This window comes from Pyrus communis, chromosome 15, assembly GCF_041283825.1.
Source record: "Pyrus communis isolate YQ-2024b chromosome 15, ASM4128382v1, whole genome shotgun sequence".
NCBI classification, from domain to species: domain Eukaryota; kingdom Viridiplantae; phylum Streptophyta; class Magnoliopsida; order Rosales; family Rosaceae; genus Pyrus; species Pyrus communis.
The window spans coordinates 31,104,655-31,126,265 of NC_142579.1; the positions used below are offsets into that span (position 1 = coordinate 31,104,655).

Below are 21,611 nucleotides of genomic sequence, written 5' to 3' on the forward strand. Positions count from 1 at the left end.
AGAAGAGTTTAGACAAATAATGATATATTAATCTAACCAATTAAAATTAATTAAACATGAAATAATCGCCAGCAAATCCACTAATTGCAGACGTTAAGGGATGTGACATTTGATTTGACCGAGTGCCGCCGCGCATTTTTTCGGAATTGACTCGCCGCCTGCAATTTGTGCTACCTGCCGTTGCAAGCCATACGAATATCGGACCGGTTCTTCCTGCCACGGTCCATGCATGGATATGTATATGGACAACTAGCTAGGGTTTTGCATGTCCACGCATGGAGGAGTATATTTATATCCGTTATATATAATTAATATGATTACCTCCACGTCTGCGAGTTCAACTCTTGATTCTTAAATTATTTTAGCAAGAAAAAACATATTCTTAAAGAGAATATAAAATGCAGATTAATACTTTCAATTAGAATTCAACCCCTCATTTAGAAGACGATTATCAAGTATGTCATATCCCTCTTTTCTGTAGGAAGCATGCAGTTGTCAACTTGGTTGAGTGTGGGTTTAGGTGTTGGTGTTCAGCTGGTGTGGGTTTACTTAGAGTAACAGCTACCTGTATACATATGCCATAAAAGGATTAAAAATTTCAAATCAGATAAATTAGGAACACCTAATCCTTGACTAATTCATAACTTATTGCCTTCTTTTATGCTATATCTGAGTAACGTTATTGATAGAGTTAATTTGTACAACTCACTTTCATATTGGTATTCTCTATGCATTGACCCATATATCCTTCTCCTTTTTAATATATAAAGGGAAAATACATTAGAAATATAGGAAAACAAATGAAAATAGCTTGAAAACTTTGAGTTTTAATCAAAATGACAAAAAATGTGTTGTAAGTGAATAGTATCAGGCGTGACTTTTTAGAGTAAAATTGTATTTTTTTCGTTAAAATGAACAATATCGACAATATTTCGTTAAAACTCCCTAGATTCTTGTTTCTATAATTTCTATAAAAGAAATAGGTTATGGACACTCATTTTGGTTACAAAAGAAAAAGAGCTTGTTTGGTTACAAAAGTTATTGATTTTTTGAGTTCAAAAGTACTTTAAAGTTATTTTTCAGGATTTACTTGTATTTTTATTATGAATTGATTTCAAAAACATTTTCATCAAAACATTTTCAGTCATTTTTAAAACACTTCTAAACGAGCCCCTATTGTGTTGTTTGATACTTCAACAGTTGTACTATTAAATCATATATTATAATACGAGTGAATAATAAATTTATACTTTAGGTTACTCATGCCTTGCTCAAAAGTATTGGAATAGAAGAACAATAGATTATTGAAATAACAAGTGATTGAGTGTTGATATTAGGTTCAAATCCTACTTATCACTTTATACCTAAATAATCAAAAACCCTAAGCATAACCTGCATCAACCACTGCACTGTATATAAATGCATGCGCCAGTTCCTCCTCATCCCAAATAAAAATAATTAGGTTAAAAACGATGGAACAACACTCGGCAATTGTGGCAGGGGAAGCAGCTGCAAATATATCAAAGTTCAAACCAAACCGGTAGTTCTCTCTCTCTCTCTCTCTCTCTCTCTCTCTCTAAAAAAAGAATGGTTTGTGAATCTTGACATTTCCAAGGGAAAAAGTTCATGGTAGATATTTTAGGTTTTGCTACACTTCCTATAGTTTTGGGGTGTTTTTGTACCATACGGAGTGTACTATGTAAAATAACTTTAACAGTATATCAAAATTCTATGTAACTTACTAATTTCAACATTAATGAAAATGCAAAATCGGCACAAATTGCTAAAAATCTAGAATGACATACAAGGTTAGAGAAATAAAAAAAATCCAAATTGGGTAAGAACATTATCACCCTTCCTAATTTGTATTTGGACACAAAAATTTCAATGTGAATTGGGTCTGCATGTTGTGTGATTAGATAGCAAAATACCTCACTCATCTTTTTTATTTTCTTTTTTCCACTTTTCCATATGTGGCATATAATATCATGGTGTTCACTAAAAACAAGTGCACAATATATAATTGAAAATGGATGTAATATCCACATATCTCATTTTACTTCTCACACATCTTTTTAATTTTCGGTCGTCAAATCGGATGAATTGATGAAAATCAACGAACAGAAATTATCAAAGAGTGTGTGAAAAGTAAAATGAAGTGTGTGGATAGCATACCCCATTGAAAAATATATGCCGACAACCAAATATTTTATTTCAAAAATGGACTATTGCACACACAAAAATAAAAAATAAAGAGGTTAAATTTTTAAATAAAAAACTAAACAATATATTATTAATAGAAAATAAATACGTTAATCAACATTTAAATAATTATCTGATTATAAAAAATATATCATTTAATTACATAATTTAATCTAAAAAATATAATCCGATCGTGGATAAAAATATCCATTTATATCGAACGAGAAAAAAGATCTAATGACTTCAAAATAATTGAACGAGAAGCCATATGAGGTGGCATTCCAAAAATCTTATTTTGCATTCTAAACTTTTTATAATTAGAAAGAAATAACATTTGTAAAGAATGTAAAATAAAAATTTTAAAATATAATTAACCGCTAAAAAATAATGAAAATTAATTTGTACACATCATATACCGGGCAAGAACGACAAAGAAAAACAAAAAAAATACTCACTTGAGGAATAAAAAACAAAAGCGGTCCCATTTCACCACCAACCGAAACAAAGGAGAACAAAAATCCAAAGAATTTATAATCCCGGCCGAGTAAAAGACGGAGAAACGCGGGGGCCAATCGTGTAGGGCCCACTGCATAAGTCCACAAGACCAAGCTTCCCACTCGGTGTTTCCATTCTCTCTCTCGCTCTCATCACCCCAAAACCCCGGCTGCTCACTCTCTCTCTCTCCTCCCAGCGCAGTAACAGCTAAAGCACAGACGATGATCTCTCTCTTTCTCTCCTAACCATGTTACTGAGGAATTCTTATTGCTATGAAACAAAAGCAGAAAGAAAAAAAAGCAACAAAAATACCTTCTTTTAATTCCCAAACCAAAAAAGCAAACGCTATCTGTCTGTGTTTCTCTCCCTCTCCCTCCTCTCTACTTTCTCCATTAAAACCACTCAACATTCTCTCTCTGTCTCTCTGTCTCTACTTTTTCTAGAGAGAGAAAGTGGAAAAAGATCGAAGCTTTTGATTCGGCGGAGGCCAAGAGGGCTATTTCCCAGCTATCCATTTTCTTATATTTTATTTTACAAGTACCCATTTCATTAGATTTGTCTGAATTTTACATCGAACAATGTCGGCTCCGGCGCCGTCGACCAACACAACCTCGCCACCACCACCCACCGCTCCGGCGCCTTCTGCGACTCCGAGCGCACCGCCTCCATCGACTCCGAGTGCACCGCCACCAGCGACACCGAGCGCGCCACCACCAGCCACTCCGTCGTCACCACCACCACCGTCTTCGACCACACCCACACCACCATCGACAACTCCACCTCCAGCCTCTTCTGCATCTCCGCCGCCGCCGACATCAACCACTCCCTCTCCTCCACCGCCGAAATCAACCACCCCATCTCCTCCACCGCCGAAATCAACCACACCATCTCCTCCGCCGCCGACTGGTTCGGGTTCTACGCCATCTACCCCGTCAAAGAGTCCTCCGCCTCCGCCACAATCGTCTTCGTCGCCGTCGCCACCATCTTCAGGCTTGGACACGGGGGTTATAATCGGGATTGCCATCGGGGCTGTGGCGATCTTACTGGTGCTGAGTCTTCTCTGCATTTGTTGCAGTAAGAAGAAGAAAAGGAGAAGAAGTGATGAAGAGTATTATATGCCTCCGCCGCCGCCTCCTGGGCCCAAAGGTATCAACTTTCCGTTGGTGTTTTTTTTTACATTTTCGATCTGGGTTTGTTGTTTCTTTTGAGTTGGGTTTAAATTTAATTTCATTTGGAACGTTTTGATTGCTCTGCATGTAAAATTTGATGGATATGATTACTTGATTAGACTTTTTGAGTTTTGAAGTTTCGATTGAGTGAAAATTAAGAACTAAAACCAAAATGGTTATCAAACGGGGCCTTCGTGAAGTGGTTTTTGACTAAGATTTTTCGCGATATTGGATCTGGTCATTGGATTAAAAAATGCTCTTCTGCATTTCTCCCTCAAAGGTTGTCATTGATTTGCATTGTTGTTGATGTTTTTCGGCGAATATCTGAATTCGTGACATCTGCATGTCTGATTTTATGAACTACTATAAAGTACCGGGGAATCTGGTAAAGCATGATTTTATTGTCGTTACCATATCGTGTTAAGTAGCCGACCCCACTTAGTAGAAAAAGGCTTTGTTGTTATTACCATATCGTGTTAAGCATCAATTAGAAACATTTCCAGCCTGTTGTACTCTGACTTGAGTTATGAATTTTAGTCTCAAACTTTATAATATGTTGTGTTCTTTTATGGTTTTTCTTTTGTGGTTTGTCTTGTTGTTTTTGTTTCTGGCACTCATTAACTTATTCGAGTTTGAAAGAATGTGTTTCTGAGGAAGGTTTGCCTTTGACTGCCAATGAATCCTCCGTAAATTATTATTGCTGTGAATTATCCAGCTCGAATTGAATACTGATATCCCAGTGTTTGTTGGTATTTTCCAGTTGACCCATACGGTGGTCCGCCGCATGAGTGGCAACAAAATGCTCCTCCGCCTGGTAATCATGCAGTCACAATGACGCCAAAGCCATCTCCGCCACCACCAGTAGCAGCACGGCCACCACACTCACCACAATATAATCCAAGTCCGGGAGCAGCAGCACCACCACCTTTCACAAGCAGCAGTGGAGGTTCTGGTTCCAATTATTCAGGGGGTGATCTACCCCCACCACCACCTCCACCAGGCTATACCTTGGGATTTTCTAAAAGCACATTCGCATATGAGGAACTAGCATTGGCAACTGAAGGCTTCTCGGATTCCAATCTTCTTGGTCAAGGTGGATTTGGATACGTACACAAAGGAGTCCTTCCAAATGGGAAGGAAGTAGCAGTCAAGCAGCTGAAAGCCGGAAGTGGGCAAGGGGAACGTGAATTCCAGGCAGAAGTTGAAATTATTAGCCGTGTACATCATAGGCATCTTGTTTCACTGGTTGGATATTGCATGACTGGATCCGAGAGACTACTGGTTTATGAGTTTGTTCCCAATAATACTATGGAGTTTCACTTACATGGTACGTTTGTTTTTGCAGCACATAATATTGAATTTGTGATTATAAACAATTAAATACCTTTATAATCAAAATTAAAACAGTGAATCTATTATGTCTTTGTAGTTTGTAGTTAGGGTGCGCACACACACACATATAATATTGAATTTCGCATGTGGTCCAATATCCTAGTGGATAGGGTGTTATAGGGTGTTGGGTTTCCATCCATGTGTTCTGGGTTCGAAACTCCCCTTCCCCTAAATTATTATAATAGTTTCGACCCCTCTCCCCTCCCCTTAATAATAATAATAAATAAAAAAAGGTAGTTGATAGACCGTTGCTTGATTGTTTTTACCATGGCGATGTTGGTGCATACTTCTGGTTACAAGGATCTGATAGAATATTCATACTGCAGGAAAAGGGCGACCTACCATGGATTGGTCAACAAGACTAAAAATTGCTTTAGGATCTGCCAAAGGAATAGCATATCTTCATGAAGACTGTAAGTTATCCATGTTCGTGCACACACACAAGTGCACTTGAAAATAATTACTTTAAATTGGTCCTTGACATCTGAACTCTGGATTTTACATCATAATAATCTGTAAATGTTATGCAGGTCATCCAAAAATCATTCATCGTGATATTAAAGCAGCTAATATACTTTTGGATTTCAAGTTTGAGGCAAAGGTATGGACTGCATCAGTGAGGGACCAGCCATTACTATGCCTCGTCAATTTGACGGTTAAATTATGTTGACTTAGATATATCGTGCTCAGATTTGATCTGTACTATATGATTTATTTTAAGATGATTGGGTGATCATGTGAAGGAATTTTTAGTTCTATATAAACTGAGATTCACTGTCTTTGGCTCAGGTTGCGGATTTTGGACTTGCCAAGCTTTCATCCGATGTTAATACTCACATTTCCACCCGAGTGATGGGAACGTTTGGGTAAGAGTTGTGAAACCCATTCCTTTCATATTGATATTCCCAATGGACTTAGTTATCATAATGATTGTAGTTTAAGATTGACCCAAAGTATGACCAGGATTTTATCAAGATTGAGAGGTCTCAGGTTGAGACTCTTGTAAACGTTGTTTGGTGTGGTAACCAGATATCGTATTATTCATGTTCTTACATGCTTGCTACCTTCAGGTATCTAGCTCCGGAATATGCTTCAAGTGGAAAACTCACTGACAAGTCAGATGTTTACTCCTTTGGTGTTATGCTTTTGGAGTTGATTACTGGACGCCGGCCTGTTGATGCATCTCAAACTTACATGGAGGATAGTTTGGTAGACTGGGTGAGTAATAAGTCACTTTGTCTGTGAATAACTTGTGAACTGTGGTTGGTTTTTTTAGAGAATGACGACTAATGAGAGAGTTGTGGAATTGCAGGCAAGGCCTGTGCTAAATCGAGCGTTGGAAGAAAGAAACTTTGATGAACTGGTTGACCCTAAGCTTCAAAACAGTTACGACCCCAATGAGATGGCTCGCATGGTTGCTTGTGCTGCAGCTTGTGTACGTCATTCTGCACGGCGTCGACCTCGAATGAGTCAGGTAAATTTTCTTAAGTAAGAGCTTAATCTTTCATGTTCCGCAAGTGAATCTTCTAGATGTCATGGATCTTAGTTGATCTGCATCCATTGGACAAGCAAGGTTTTCAAGACCCACCAGCGTTCTGTAATGTGTCATCTGACCATATTTACTTGATACACGCAGGTTGTCCGAGCTTTAGAGGGCGACGTGTCTCTTTCCGATCTCAACGAAGGAATCCGGCCTGGGCAGAGCAATGTCTATAGCTCTTACGGGAGCTCAGACTACGACACAAGCCAATACAAGGAGGACATGAGAAAGTTCAGGAAGATGGCATTGGGAAGCCAGGAGTACGGTGCTAGTAGCGAGTATAGCGCGCCCACAAGTGATTACGGCTTGTATCCATCCGGCTCAAGCAGCGGGGAAGGCCAAAGCCGCCAAACCACCCGAGAAATGGAGTTGGGAAGGATAAAGAAAACCAACCACGGTTTTAGCAGCGGAACCTCTTAACGGCCAGTGCACAATTTTTTTTCCTGTAAAGAGTTACCACTTCCCATATTCTTAACACACCTCTTTATCAACATTGATTTCAAGAACACAGCGTGTTTTAGCGCCAGTTCAATCTATTTTTTCCCCTCTTCGAAATAATCGAGTTTTTGGTTTTCGGTTTTACAGAGTATATAGCAGCGCTTATGCAGCAGTCAACAAAAGATTCTTTACCAATTCTTTTATTTGTGGTTAATCTTCCTTCTTTCACATATTGTTCCCAAACATCTCTTATAACAGTTTCTTAGCATTACAATTTTTCCAGACACCAATGGTTTCAAGTTATGTTCCGAATTTTCCTTGATTACCTTTGTATACTCAATGTCGATGCATATTTAACTGTTGAGTTTGATCTAACGGTATTTTGCCCGTTTCTATTGGATAAAATTCAGTTGTCGAACACTGAGTTTTGTTCTTCAAGATAATTGGGACAATAAAAACCCTACCACCATGAGTTTTGTTGTCGTTCAAGAGAATTGGGACCTTAAAAACCCTACTACAACCATGCGTGCAAGGTTTTGAATGATGGGTTTGGTTTGCTGAATGCCATTCATCATGAAAGTTGAAAGCCGAACCCTAACCCTAAACCCTAGTGGAATCTCGCAGCCCACTGTCCAACAAAGCAAAAAGTTGATCATCTGAACCCATTCAGCCTGGTGGGGACTGGCTAGGTTGTAGGGGCCTCCCTACTTGTATTCGGTATTCCTATAGGGGGCGTTTGTTGCACTGGACTATCTCAGACTAGATTAGCTTCAAGGACTAAGCTAGACTGACTTAAACTAGATTAAGCTAGGCTAACTTAGTGAAGCATTTGGTGCAGTGTCGGATTAAAAAGTAGGATAATGAAAATAATCTTGTAGTTTATTGTCAAAATTAATCTATTATTAATTTCTTCACATAATCTCTCTCTCAGCTTCCCTTCTCGATCTTGAGTCCACCAGCAAGCTGCTCCACTTTCCTCATTAACTTCACAATTTCACCATCTCTCCACTCATCGCCCTCTCAATTTCAAACTTTATCTCACATCATTTGCTCCATCTGGGTCAGAACAAAAACACCACAAACACTCTTCTCCAACTCTAACCCAATATTTTCCTTGCTCTACTCACTCAACTCGCTCACAAGGGGCTCAATCTCCACGGCGGAACCGACTCAGCTCGGACTCCAAATCTGCCTTGCCCTGCACCAGCGACTCCACCTGCTGCTGGCGGTCCTTGGTTTCCTTGAGCAGCAGAAAATTCAGCGACTTGAGGTTCTGGTTCTGGAGCTACACTATCTCGCAAGTCGCAACTAAAGATAGTTGTAACATGATATCTTTAATTATAAAAGAGTACGAATTTTACAAGAGAGCTCTTCTCATATACAAGAGGTTTTTGTCGACGCATAACCACCAGTGTCTCGGTTGTACAAAAATAGGGAGGGAGTCGCGAGTGTAGAGAAATTCTAGAGTCCCGACACTCAACCACGTGTTTGTACAAACCCTAGTCACAAAAAAAATTTACACGTTCACCCGGCCCCACTTTTTGTCACCGCCCTCTCACACCGCACCCACAGCCCACCACATCCGGTGGCCTCACACAAGAAGCTATGTAGCTGTACAGACGTGTTCCAAAGGTCACACGTATATTTTCTGCATTTGAAAGGCAGCTTTCACAAGTTTGGGGTTGGTGTGACCAAAATGCAGGAAATCCCAACAAGAAAGGTTATCAAAATTCTTGCCTAATACTCTTGATTAGCATAAATACAGTCGATTAAAGGAAAGCAAAATTTGTTGTATCAAATTCCTTACAAATACAAAATCATTTCCTGTGATCCGACAAGACTCTTGTATTACTGAATCCATGTCACAAAGAAATTCTTTCGGTAGTGTGACAATATTACAAGAACAACGCCATTGGAGATTCAAGGCCTCCGAAAAAAGGGCTATCGGAAAAGAAAAATCATCTGGAACTACAAATTAGAATACCGACCGGAACCAGATCCTTTCCTTCGCCGCCGTCGTTTCTGTCGGATTCTCCAAAAGCTCAAAAATACCAGAAGACCTATACATAGCAGCCAAGTAATTTAAAAGTAAATGACTATCCGAAAAACCAAAAGAAAAAACATGTATATGCTTCTTTTCAGGAATTGGAGGACTAAATGATCACTTACCAGTTACAAGAATGATCGCAGGAACAAGCCAATGAGTAGGAACTAACACAGGCATGTCAAGCTGCAGGAAGGATTACAGGAAACTTTCAGCATCATGTAACCGTGTGATAGTATGTTGTGACAGTAAAAGGAAGAGCGGAAAATATCGTTTTCTAACCATTCTGGCTTACCTCGTCCCCATAGAACAGGCCCAAGTATCCCAAAGGATCATTTCTACTTTCCACACTCAATTTGGTACGTTTCGAATTGGAAGTATCGGCTGTAGAATTTAAACCTCTATCCAAGTCAACCACGGAATAACCCGGTAATCTTCTGTTTGTTCCCCTGACCTGTGAACTGTAACCTTTTGTTCCCCAGATTTCAAACACGGAGTCACTCCCACACATCAATTCCTTTCCCACAACAGAAGAATATGTAGAGAAATTCACATCAGTTCTACGAGACGGTAATTGGTTCTCTGCTATATGTAAAGGTGAACTTTGTTTAACCGAGTTTGAGAAAAGCACGGGGTCTTTGATGTTTCCACCGGTGAACTCTAATATTTTCCTCAAGAGCCAATAACAATTTGTCACCATATGACTGCTGTCCAAACAGTTAGAGTCTCCATAGACTACAACACGACCTTCGCCCACCTCAACAAGACCAAGAATAGGAGAATCTGCCTGCATTGATCAACAGGCATCATAATTACTATCACATATGAATCATGATTGACTTCAATTATTAAAAAAGTAGGGAAAAAATGAATTAAGTAGCCTTTGAGCTCACCGTGGTCATCTCAGGAGTCCGAAGTATATTTTGAGTGGCCCCACTCTCAGAGCTATCCATGAAAGGGAACTTGTGCACATAACCACCTCGTGGAAACCTCACAATATTCGTTCCAGATGCATATCGACTATGCTCACCATTAATAGAAAAATCACCATTCAGAATCTTATCTCCAAATGCAATCCCAAACGGAGCTAAAAGGTCATTCAATGCTGGAACATTTGCGCCACCAGTGACTGGAGTCCACCAGCTCCGTGTGTTATCATCAAAGAATCTCATCTTCACCATTGTGTCCACATTATACCATTCAGAAAACACCACTAATCCCAGTCCAGAATTAAGAACATCATCTCGCAGCTTTTCAATCTCCTCCTGAAAGTACTCTTCTTCAAGATCTACAAGAAGAAGTGTACCATACCGGAGAGCATCAAAGCAAGTAAATGGCGAACCTAGTGTTTCAACATAATACCCAGCGTCTCGTAACATGTTGAACATAATGTGAAAATTCGTATGCAGGTGATCCCCATGCCAGTCAAGAATGTCATTACGAACATCCAAAGAATCTCTAGGGATATAACCTGGAGGGTATTTAATGCTGTGAAACTGATCCCACAAAACTCGTTTCGATCTTGGTGGAGTTGGGACAATATTCAATTTCAACTGAAGCACACAAGTACTAATCCGAATATCCGTCTCTCCTAGAGCTGGAGGACTATACACCCTAAGAGTAACATTGCCTCCAATCTCTCCAGAAAATTGTGCACCTTCTTCCTTAATTTGCATGTGAAGAGCTAAATAACCAGTCCAAGGCCAAATAACTTCAGAATAAGTAAAGTGAATGCTCAAAAGATTCCCTACATCATCCGAAGGATGCCATGTGGGTGGACTTTCAACGTAGCCTATTACACCCATTCCATTTAGAATGGTAGCATTAAAGATAACAGGCATGGCACCTGCATACAGGGGCTGACGACAGAAGGGCCAAGAGTAAGGGCAATCTGTATAATCTAGAGTGCTAGGGAAGATGCTGGCACGAGGTTGGTAGCTCTTGAGGATTTCGTATGATTCTAACCTGACCAAAAAGTAAAAAAGTAGATTAAAAAACCATAAATGTCAATGCTGGATATTAAGGCAAAAAGCAAGGGGACTATAATTCAGAACTTACAGATCAACCCTGCCTGCACCCTGCTCATACATATTCGGACCAGAAAGCTTTGCAGCACCCTCAACCAGTGCTTGTTTCATGCTTGCTGGATTTAAAATATCCTTCCTATTGCTCACAGGGATAACACTGACAAGAAGACATACCATACCAGCAACCACAGGACTTGCCACACTTGTGCCCGATAAGCTTTTACAGCCTGTACTGATCTTGGATCCCATGATGTCCCGTCCATATGCAACGACATCTGGCTTCACCCGACCATAACTGTATGAAGAAAACTCAAATAGTTCATGCTTTGCACATTCAATGTTATAACAAAGATAGCTTGTACAGCTAAAAGAATAACAAATGATTGGATATGTCTCAAGATCAGTTAAAAACCTTTGGGAAGGAAAAAATAAAGCAATCACAATACGCAGTACGGAAGAAAAGATAAGATTACCCATGAGGCATCTCCCATGTACTCATGCCACGTGACGAGAAAGAAGCAATGTGATCACTGTAGTCAATGCCACCAACGCCAATGACATCACTTTGGTCTGCTGGATTGTTCAGAGTTCCGTAAAGCGGTCCGTCATTTCCAATTGCCGAAACCATAATTATGTTGTTTGCCGTTAATTCCCAAACCTGGTGAGGAAATCAGCAGCAAAAAGCTAAGCAAAATACGTTTCATGACTCAAAAGCAAAAGTATAGTATATGCCCACAATTGTCTGAATGCAATCATTGATGAAGATCAAAAGCCACCACACTAGAGTTCTTTATGCAATATGGAAAACAACAAAGAAGCCTTACCTTCTCTACAAATGGGAGGTCCAAGTAATCAGGTCCACCTATACTGAGATTTAGCACATCCATATTGGTCGCAATTGCATAGTTGAATGCGTCAAGGAACCATGATGTGTATGATACCTGCAATAAGCTGAATACAAGCTTCTCATAATTTTTCTAAATTTGATTAACCAAATGAAACAACATGAAGCCAAGTATTTCAAATTATAGCTTGGCTTGTATATCATAGGCCGAATACAAAGTTTACTGAATCTCGCCTCCAAATCACTTCGTCCAAAACGATATCTTATAAAGTAATATTAATGAATCAACAATGCGTATATGTGCAACGCAAAAACACACTTCACCCACCTATGGGATAAAACGTGAAATATGAACGTAACTTTGTATTTTTCCCTTGGTATGCTATTCTATTCTAGTCATAATGTCATGCCAATAATTCTCCCATTGTCCGATGTCATTACCTGTGCATCTGTAAACACACGAAAAGCATAAATCTCTGTGTCAGGAGCAAAACCGAGACACTCAGCATCTACACCAGCAATAACACCAGCAACAAATGTTCCATGCCCAAGGTTGTCATTCAAAGTATCTTCATTTGTCCAGTTTGTGCGCTCCTGTATAATTGCTCAAAATTTAAAACCAGTATAACACCGTGAAATTTTATTGGAATCAAACAAACTTGTATTAGGGTAAATAATGCCGATTAACCGACTGAAAAAACACACAAGGGAAAAAGACTCCAACCTCTTTTCCCCTAGGAAATTACCTTGATATTACGAAAATGCGGGTGATCTGCTCGAATTCCAGTGTCAAAGATGGCCATTTTAACTTTTGCACCAGCATATCCTTTTTCCCAAAGGGACTCCGCCCCAAACATTGAAGTAACTTGAGATCTCTGCAAGAATAAAATTGACCTAAGAGGGTGAGTTAAGGATAAAACATTAGGGAATTCTCCAAGAATCAAACAAACGAGGAACACAGCTGGAACTGTCTCAAAACTTAATTCCAAAACTGCCTGTTTTCGAGACACATAAAGAATGGTGTCTCCATGTCAATATACAAGTTTCTTTGAAAAAAAAAAAAAAAAAACAAAGTAATGCATTCAATACGTCCTGCAATTATCGAGTTAGAAATCAAAACATGTGCTCTTGGTAGTTTATAAGCTTACACTACAAAACAAAAACAGACCAAAACTCCATTTCGTTTTTGGAATCTTTTACACCCACGAAAACCCAATTAGGAAACACTTCTAACTTACTCAAACTAATACGATAAACAATGATTAATAAACATCAAAATCCCAACTTCAAGTTTCTTACTTTTTCCTAAACTTAACACAAAATCCCCAAAACCCACCTGAGACATGAGCCGCCTTCTCCAGCTAACCGAATAATTACTTGCGGCCGAGTAAAATGCATCCCCGTCGGCTTCACTGAACGACATCGCCGTCAAAATCTTACCCGGCCGCTTCTCCCCATCGACAAAAGCCCCAACTTTGTCCCTCTTTCCCTCAGCAAGCAAACCCCTCCCATACCTCACATCCGCATTCACATCCTTCACCATTCCCAAGCTCCAAATTTCTGAAACCACCGTCTCTCTCGACGATTCTTCAATCCAAACCAAACCGAAATCCGTCGGGTACTTCTTCGCCGGGTTGTTCCTCTCGATCCAATCCCACCCATCGGATCGCACACTCGATTTCAAATACTCTCGGAGCTCCTCCGCCCTCCTGTATTCCACGAATCGAACGACGTAGTTTTGGCGGTTTGTCTCGGAACGCGACGAATTTGGGGGAAGGTTTACGATTAGGGTTGGGGAATTTTGGGGTTTGAAGCGGAGGAGAGAGCTGGAGATGGAAATGGAAACGGCGATGACGACGAAGAGAAGAGAAAGTGATGAAGTAGCGGCGCGAGGAGGAGCGGTCATGGTGACGGCGGTGCTATGGAGATTGGCGGAGCTGAGGATTCATTGATTTGGCGGGAAAGGTCCCGCATCGGAGAAAGAGAATGCCGGTCGGTCCGGAGTCTCTGTTTTTTTGGTCAAAACGGAGAGTCTCTGTTAATCTTCAGTTTAACTTGTCTTGTTTCTTTGTACTTTGTCTACTATACGTAAATAATAAAGATTTTATTATCAATAATTTAATTTCTTTTCATACCACATCTGGCCACCAAGTTCTACTATTTGTTGAACGGCCCATCAAATTTTTTTTTTTTGGTCGAATGGACCTTCACTTTTGATCCTTATGATTTGGTATTCACTTGTAGTTCAAGGCCACATTCAAAATTTCGTCTAATTGCTTGATTAAAATAAAGAGTTAATCTCAGTTTACTATTATGAAGTTTCGTGGTTTTCAATATTTGGTACATAAAGTTTTTTTCGTTCCAGAATCATACGACAAGTCTTAATTTTGAGAGAATCTCATACATCCGTTAAGTTGGTTGTTAAGTCTGTCGTTGATTGATTACGTAGTGCCCACGTGGACAATGATTGGGGGTCACGTGTCAATACATACCAAAGTTGAAAACCACAAAACTTGAGGGGTAATAAGCTGAGATTTACCCTAAAAAAATATGTTTTTCAAATTGAAGGGTATTAATGAATATTTCAGATATCTATTTACTCATTTCTTTTATTTTGACATTACTCTGAAATTTAGCCTATTTATTTTCTGTTGTTAGTGTAAACGCTGCGTTTCGACTACAACGGCTCCGCATACCGCCGCATCCATTTCCAAACGCTATCTGCAAAAAGAGCAAAATCCACTCAAAAGCTTGAAGGTTTGTAAATGGCGCGAGCGGTAATCCTACCCTCGCAAACCAGTACCCAGACCTTACTTTTTGCCATTCCCCGAATACGCCTAACGACATGGAAACTTCCGTTCATGTCCCGCCAAGTTCTCTGCAAGTGCTCGTCAGCCCAAGCAGCCCCGGCCGCCGCAGTCGTCGACATGGCCAAGTACAAGGAAGCTTTCGCAAGACGAATGGCCATGGCCGGCCTCAAACCCCACCACCGCCTCGGTCTGTAATTACTTTTTTCTCCCTGTTCTCTTCAAATTATTATCTTGCTTTTTTTCATTTTATGGGCTCGATGTCGCTTGTTTTGCTCTCCAAAATTCAGTGTTATCTGGGATTTCTTTTGTATGAAGCACTTCTACTTATAAGTGCTGCCGCTAGAAGTTCTTTTATTATAAACATGTAGAGATTTGTGTTCAAAATTAAAGTGCTTTTTGGCATTTGGCACAGAGCACGTGCTTCTCCCGAAGCTGCTTCTATGACCGAGAAGCGCTTTTGAGCTTTCCTGTCAAACGTAATTAGAAGTTCTTTTGGCCACTAGAAATCACTTTTATCCATTTCAGAAGTAATCGCAAACTGGCCCTTTGATTGTTTTTTGAAATAATAGGGGTCTTATTTTGCTTGTTTTGTTGCTTGTAATCTGTAGCTATTGGAGTTTCTGGAGGTCCAGACAGCATGGCCTTGTGCGTTTTATCTGCCCACTGGAAAGCTCAAGACTTTAGTGCGAAATGTGACAATGGTGGCTTCATTGACGGGCTTTTAGCAATAATTGTGGATCATGGGCTGCGCCCTGAGAGCAAAGAGGAGGCCAACACTGTCTCCAATCGGGTCTCGAAAATGGGTACTTTTGGTTGTTGCTGCTGATATGTTGTTTTGGTGCCTTCGGTTTTAACACAGTGAATTCTGTTAAAGATTTTCGGTACAAGAAAGATAAGCCAATTTGAACTTTGTGTAGGAATCAGAAGTTGCATTGCCTGCTGTGATTGGCCAGATGGTCACCCAAAACAAGGTCACTTGCAAGAAGCAGCCCGTGACATGAGGTGTCTTACGGTTCATTACATTTGTGGTTTAACTGGATGATGGAAAATAGTTCATTTACGATTTTGTTAAAATTGGGTTTTGAATGTCAGGTACGAAATGTTTCAGAACATCTGCATCCAGAACCGGATTGGTGTGTTACTTATTGCACATCATGCTGATGACCAGGTTTGTCCAACAACCGTTTAGTCTACCTTTCATTCTGTTGCCGTATCTGTGTTTGCACAATTGTGTGAGGCATTTACAAGTTACTTGTTTTAAAAAAGAGGTTAAAACTACTAGTTTCAAAAATGAAAGTATCTATCAGCTTATGCTATAGTGGTTATGGTATTATTCCTCGTCCGTATTGATTTCAACTTTCCGGGCTTGTTCCAGGCTGAGTTATTTGTTCTCAGACTATCTCGCAATAGCAGTGTTCTTGGACTTGCTGGTATGCCTTTCACATCTCAAATTTTCTCTACGCATACCCATTCTTGTGCCGAAGTTTCCAGAAACCATGGTATTCTTGTTGTACGTCCACTCTTGGATCTTGTGAAAGAAGATATGTACAAGGTTGGTGCTACAGAGCTAGGCATGTATCTATTGATTATACATTTTTCTCGAATTTGTATTTTGAACCAATTTGACTTATTTTCTTGCACAATTTCTGAAGATATGTGAAGGAAGTAATCAGGTCTGGGTGGAAGATCCAACGAATCAAAGCCAGTTATATGCTCGTAACAGAATTCGATTATTCTTAAAGGACTCAACATGTGAGTTATATAATAATTCTCAATTGTTTCTCCGTGCAAAAGTTCCATGGCCACGTTTCTTGTTTGTAAACACGCGTTCATACTATTAATGTCTTTTCCTTTTCTTTTCCTTCCAGGTGCTTTCAGGTCGGAGCTACAAGCAGTTATTGCTGCCTGTCGCAAAATACGCAGATACGTTGATCATATTTGCAGTAATTTGATAAGTCAAGCAGTGACTTTTACGGATGTAAGCATCATTGGAGTGTTCGTATGTTTAACTGTTTCTACCTTCTGATGACTGAGAGCTATTGTAGCCAACTTTTCGTTTGACAATGGTGTAAAGATTTCGGAATACGTTTAAGAAATTTATTTGATACTGCTGCCTGCAGCTCGGATATGCTGTTATTGATTTGGAGATTCTTAACCAATCGGAAATCGAGGACATACGCATGACAAAGTTTATTGCTTTGGTTTTGAAGGTACATCAGATATTACCATACATGTTGTTCGTTGTTATTGTTAGAAACGTATATTCTTTTGATGAATTTATGTTCATGCCGTTTCCAGTTCATCTCACAAAGGAACAGGCCAATTAGAGGTAGCACTTCAAAATTGCTTTTGAATTACATGCGTACTTTACCATGCAAGGTACGTCTGCTTTCTCATTGATACTTACCAACTTGATGTGCATCACAATTCACGGATGTAAAACTACTTCAGTCAGTGTGCAAATGAGTATATGTTATTTAGCAACATGAGAGTTAGCTTTCATAATATGTTTCAACAGCTGTATCTGCTATTACTTTTGGTCTCATTGAAATATCATTCTGTTTTACCTCTTCTGCAGACCTCCTTTACTGCAGCTGGCTGCTACATTTCTCCGGCCCCTGGTTCTAGAGGCATGAAAGCTCTAGTTTGTGTTTCTGTCGATAGTCCTCTACCTTTGAAAATGGGACTATCCCGCTTACACTTTCAGGTTGAACAGGAACTCAGTACTCCAGATGAGATAGAGCAAATTATATCAGATAGCAAATCGTATGCAGATTCGTTGGTTCCAAATAAATCAGATGTACATTTCTTGGAAGGAAATCCTGAATCAATTCTAACCGGAGCCAGGAAACTCGGTATGATTAGCGAGTCAACCCATACAAATATCCTTTTATTGCACCAGGAAGAGATTAAGAATTTCAAGTCTAGTAAAGTCGCAGCTGACTACAAGTCAGAGCATGGAGTCAAATCTGCTAGTACATCACGGAGCGAACAACTTCAACCTGGGCAAATATGTTGCTTCATGGACCGATTCTTTGTCATGTGGAATTTGAGTGAGGAAGATACTGACGATGCAACTTCCGAGGAAGCAAATCTTGACAGGGTTTTGGAGGCAGAAAGTCGCTCCTGTTGTTGCAGATCTTGTGGTTTTGGTCATGACACGGTAGTTGAGGTGCGCAACATGATTGAACCTGATTGGCTGTATCTTGCCAACTTGTCAAAGTGTCAGACCTCGGAAAACTTTCAAGAACAAAGACATTCTCTCGATAACGGGCTAGAGCAAACAGAAGAGAAGACGAACAAGTGTCTAGATTATGCAAGGCTCTCGGCACAAAGAGCTCTTGTATCCCTGAGGTCCATCCCTCTCGCTGCAAGAAGAGGCTTGCCTGTCCTAGTCAACGGTGAAGGACCACTGCTAAGCATCCCAGTAAGTTTTGGTATATCCAAATTCTAAAAGGATAGCCTCTTAGTTTTCGTATATTTATTATGGCGGTCTGTAGTTGCGTAACGAGTAACAACCTTCATCTTGCTTTCAGAGCATTGGCTTCAAACACTGCCCACGCTTAGCAACAACTGCAACATTCAAGCCGAAAGTACCACTTGGCGGAGGTCATACTTCCTTCATCTAGTCATCCAGTCGCTGTACTTTCCAATTCAGCCCCATGTTGGAGTCAATATATGACCCCAGCAAGCTTCAAACCCCAATTTTTGTACTGCATTTAGATATGTTGCAATTTGCATGGTTGGCTTACATGTATTTTACCCCAGCAAGCTTCAAACCCAAAATTTCCATTGGGGAAACATTTTGTACGCTAAAAAAAGTATTTCTTGAGTCAATATACGATGCGTAAATCTACTTATGAAGAAGAATACAGAGAAAAAGGCAGGAAACTGAAAAATTAAACTGTGTTTTTCATTTCATTGTAAAAGTGTTATTGAACACACTCCCACAACCCCAATGTCGAAAACCAGCGGTCGATGGTCACAGGAGGGTTCATGATGCTTTCTGTCTTAAGCACATACTTTTCTCCATCTTGCACTACTCTAAACCAAAGAAGTGAAGGAAAAGAATAGAAAATTGGTGGACATCATAATTTTCCCTGACCTCCTCGTTCCTTAAACGAAGTAAAAGATGTGAACCACTGCTTCCAAGCAGCATCCTTTTGCTGCTCGACCCATGACAAAAAGGCGCTGTCTAACAGGCAGAACATATTTACATAGAGGAGTTGGTACCTCACAGGAACATATCGGAAATTCGCAATCTGAACAATTGGCCACACACCACCCTCCAAAGCAAGGGCTGGTAGGAAATCTCTCTTCAAATCTTCCTTCACTTGAACAGAATTCTTGCCCGTGGAAAATCCCATGTAAGTGAAAAACACCAACAAATCCAAGGGGCCAAAGATAAGGCCATCCATCGCCACTTTAGCAGCAACAAACCGCACTGACTTAGGTTGTAGGTGAAGCTTCAGCTTTATAAACTTGTCCAGGCCTTCGTACCTATAAGCAAGCAACGTTATACCTTTTCATTTTATTTGTATATAACATACAGGTGGCAGACAGATCAGATCAGGTGACCTGGAGGGAAAAGACACGATTAGGTAAAACAAACCAGAAATGCCCAACTGGTCCAACAAAGGCAAACCCAAATGTGCTTGTGATGGCTACGCGTTTCCAGTTAACTTTGAAGTCTGCGTCTCTATCCTGTGACATGAAGTATAGATTTTCATTATATGAGCAGAGAAAGTAGTTGATGGACAAAATACTAATACTATTTCACCGCACACAATAACTTGAACTGAAGCAAACAACAAACACCAAAAACGACTAGAATTAAAAATCATTTAGGTTCCGGTCCAAATTTCAGCTGCATCCTTTGATTTTAAGTCCAACGGTTAACAAAGTTTGGGAACAAATAAGTGGAGAGAAAAAGGGCATCAAGGGTTTGTAGTTACACTCTACGTTATAGAACCGTATAAAAGGAGCCACATTGGAAACCCATACTCATGATCACACATGCACAGGCATTACCACGCACCCACACCAGGATCTATTTCAGGGGTACCTGAACTCCTTAGTTCATTTTTTTCATTTTGAAAGACTCGGTTACCGAAACTGAAAAATATCTTTCCTGCACATAATAAAAGTAGTTCCTTGACTTCCAATCAACAGGGAGACAAATGTATTAAGGAGCATGTACATTATGCACTATCTGAGCAAGAGAACTCTATCAAATAGTAATACAATGTCTTATTCTGTAATGAACCAAGTTCCACTGCGGCTGAAAAGCAAAATAAAGAAGAAGAAAAATGAATCGAACAAGGCTCCTCTATGTAGTTATTACTCAAAGAAGGTGTGAGCAAATACCATGGGTTGAATTATGATGCATTTCTATTACATAATTTTGTCAAGGACATGGTCATAGCTAAAAATAAAGGCTTATTCATCATGAAACAATCAGCTCCTGTTGTGATGACATCCGTTTTCTGTAACGGCATTCATCTATTTGAGTGAAATACAATTTGGCCATTACAGAAAATCCACCACAAGTTGATAGCCAGTCAATCATTCCCTTATCTACACTCCATAGTATCCTTATTCAGGGTGATAAGTGATACCTTGTAAAACTGGTGAAAGTATCGAGTTCTATGAGAATCGAAACAGACCCATAATCAATGCTGTCTAATTCTGAAGACAGATTCATGAGTTCAAACAAACAATTAATCTACTTCTAAACAAAAAAAGTTAATGATTTCGAGCAAATAACATGAAACTTCACTTCCATGGAAGCTAAACAAGTAAATAACAATTCAACAAAGCAATGCAAATTACCCAACTTTTCCGAAAAACCCAACTCAAAAGGAGAAATTTACAGCTACCCAGTTCCCGAAAACAAGAAATTGAATCGAAGAAATGAAATTACGGGTTCCGGTTGCAAAATTAGGGGGGAAAAAAAAACCAACTCACAGAAAGTTGAAGGCGCTTTCTTGCGTTGGAGTGAGTGACGTACTGGGCGGCAATGTCGCCGACGCCCCAGAGGACGCCGGAGCTGATGACCTGGGTTTTGAGTGGGTGGAAGGAGAGGCAGTTCTGGTACCATTTCCAGAGCTTCAACATCATGTGCGGTGGCTGCGACTCTGTGCTCTGTGTCCGTGGGAGTGCGGAGAGGCGGCAAACGGTGGATGAAGTTGGTGGTCTTATTTTATATGAAGGTATGAGCTTTAGTTGGTAAGCCTGATTAAATAAAATAATATCGTTATTTAGTATTATAATTTAGTAGTACTCTTTTAAGAAGTTTTATATTTGATTTTTGACAAAAACAAATTAAATCACATTATTACTCTTCATTAAGATATAAGATAATATCTTTTGTTTCAAAAAAATATATATTATCTAAATATATAATCTAATCTCATCTTCTTGATTTTGTAAACCTTGGAGCGAGGGAGAGTCTTTTGTTTGGGGTTTGATTTATTTTTGCTAATAGTGATTTCTTTGACTTGCCAATATTAAAATCGAATTTTGATAAAAATTGAAGGGAAAAAAAATTATATAAATATACTACCATTGAATCAACATAACCTTCTAAGACCAAACCTAATTCTGGGCTAAATGCTATTTTTTAGGTTTTATTTCCCCCCTCTCAAATA

The 21,611-nt window shown here is 39.7% G+C and overlaps 4 protein-coding genes across 4 annotated transcripts; 2 read left to right on the forward strand and 2 right to left on the reverse strand.

The window, feature by feature from the left end:
• The first annotated feature begins 2,735 nt into the window (after window positions 1–2,735).
• LOC137732965 (proline-rich receptor-like protein kinase PERK15) lies at window positions 2,736–7,522 on the forward strand. The gene is made up of 8 exons (XM_068472196.2): window positions 2,736–3,843; window positions 4,627–5,193; window positions 5,585–5,671; window positions 5,789–5,859; window positions 6,048–6,124; window positions 6,329–6,476; window positions 6,571–6,732; window positions 6,895–7,522. Exons 1-8 carry the CDS (start codon window positions 3,276–3,278, stop codon window positions 7,216–7,218), a joined length of 2,004 nt encoding a protein of 667 aa, XP_068328297.1. The 5' UTR covers window positions 2,736–3,275; the 3' UTR covers window positions 7,219–7,522.
• A 1,464-nt stretch (window positions 7,523–8,986) lies between these two features.
• Window positions 8,987–14,284, reverse strand: LOC137732952 (subtilisin-like protease SBT6.1). Its single transcript, XM_068472187.2, has 10 exons — window positions 13,488–14,284; window positions 12,898–13,026; window positions 12,593–12,745; window positions 12,132–12,248; window positions 11,781–11,965; window positions 11,339–11,602; window positions 10,174–11,245; window positions 9,576–10,067; window positions 9,406–9,466; window positions 8,987–9,296 (listed from the first exon to the last, which is right to left on the reverse strand). The coding sequence occupies exons 1-10, from the start codon at window positions 14,055–14,057 to the stop codon at window positions 9,205–9,207; spliced, it is 3,135 nt and encodes a 1,044-aa protein (XP_068328288.1). The 5' UTR covers window positions 14,058–14,284; the 3' UTR covers window positions 8,987–9,204.
• Window positions 14,285–14,818: 534 nt separating this feature from the next.
• On the forward strand, window positions 14,819–18,831 carry RSY3 (Adenine nucleotide alpha hydrolases-like superfamily protein). Its single transcript, XM_068478123.2, has 11 exons — window positions 14,819–15,148; window positions 15,570–15,764; window positions 15,879–15,963; window positions 16,054–16,129; window positions 16,337–16,513; window positions 16,614–16,713; window positions 16,830–16,939; window positions 17,082–17,171; window positions 17,260–17,340; window positions 17,540–18,388; window positions 18,498–18,831. The coding sequence occupies exons 1-11, from the start codon at window positions 14,917–14,919 to the stop codon at window positions 18,588–18,590; spliced, it is 2,088 nt and encodes a 695-aa protein (XP_068334224.1). The 5' UTR covers window positions 14,819–14,916; the 3' UTR covers window positions 18,591–18,831.
• A 22-nt stretch (window positions 18,832–18,853) lies between these two features.
• LOC137738653 (uncharacterized) lies at window positions 18,854–21,198 on the reverse strand. The gene is made up of 3 exons (XM_068478133.2): window positions 20,929–21,198; window positions 19,574–19,665; window positions 18,854–19,461 (listed from the first exon to the last, which is right to left on the reverse strand). The coding sequence occupies exons 1-3, from the start codon at window positions 21,079–21,081 to the stop codon at window positions 19,050–19,052; spliced, it is 657 nt and encodes a 218-aa protein (XP_068334234.1). The 5' UTR covers window positions 21,082–21,198; the 3' UTR covers window positions 18,854–19,049.
• Between the last annotated feature and the right edge of the window lie 413 nt (window positions 21,199–21,611).

Bases quoted from the DNA above. Each gene is read 5' to 3' on its own strand.
- LOC137732965 (XM_068472196.2), top strand. From the start codon at position 3,276: ATGTCGGCTCCGGCGCCGTCGACCAACACAACCTCGCCACCACCACCC. The intron at 5,672-5,788 runs GTAAGTTATCCA...AATGTTATGCAG, and splicing joins AGCATATCTTCATGAAGACT to GTCATCCAAAAATCATTCAT. The intron at 6,733-6,894 runs GTAAATTTTCTT...TGATACACGCAG, and splicing joins GTCGACCTCGAATGAGTCAG to GTTGTCCGAGCTTTAGAGGG.
- LOC137732952 (XM_068472187.2), bottom strand. From the start codon at position 14,057: ATGACCGCTCCTCCTCGCGCCGCTACTTCATCACTTTCTCTTCTCTTC. The intron at 13,027-13,487 runs GTGGGTTTTGGG...TTATTCTTGCAG, and splicing joins GAAGGCGGCTCATGTCTCAG to AGATCTCAAGTTACTTCAAT. The intron at 11,246-11,338 runs GTAAGTTCTGAA...CTTTTTGGTCAG, and splicing joins GGTGCAGGCAGGGTTGATCT to GTTAGAATCATACGAAATCC.
- RSY3 (XM_068478123.2), top strand. From the start codon at position 14,917: ATGGCGCGAGCGGTAATCCTACCCTCGCAAACCAGTACCCAGACCTTA. The intron at 15,765-15,878 runs GTACTTTTGGTT...AACTTTGTGTAG, and splicing joins CAATCGGGTCTCGAAAATGG to GAATCAGAAGTTGCATTGCC. The intron at 16,130-16,336 runs GTTTGTCCAACA...GGCTTGTTCCAG, and splicing joins CACATCATGCTGATGACCAG to GCTGAGTTATTTGTTCTCAG.
- LOC137738653 (XM_068478133.2), bottom strand. From the start codon at position 21,081: ATGATGTTGAAGCTCTGGAAATGGTACCAGAACTGCCTCTCCTTCCAC. The intron at 19,666-20,928 runs GTGAGTTGGTTT...TTCATGTCACAG, and splicing joins GAAAGCGCCTTCAACTTTCT to GATAGAGACGCAGACTTCAA. The intron at 19,462-19,573 runs GTTTGTTTTACC...GCTTGCTTATAG, and splicing joins GGACCAGTTGGGCATTTCTG to GTACGAAGGCCTGGACAAGT.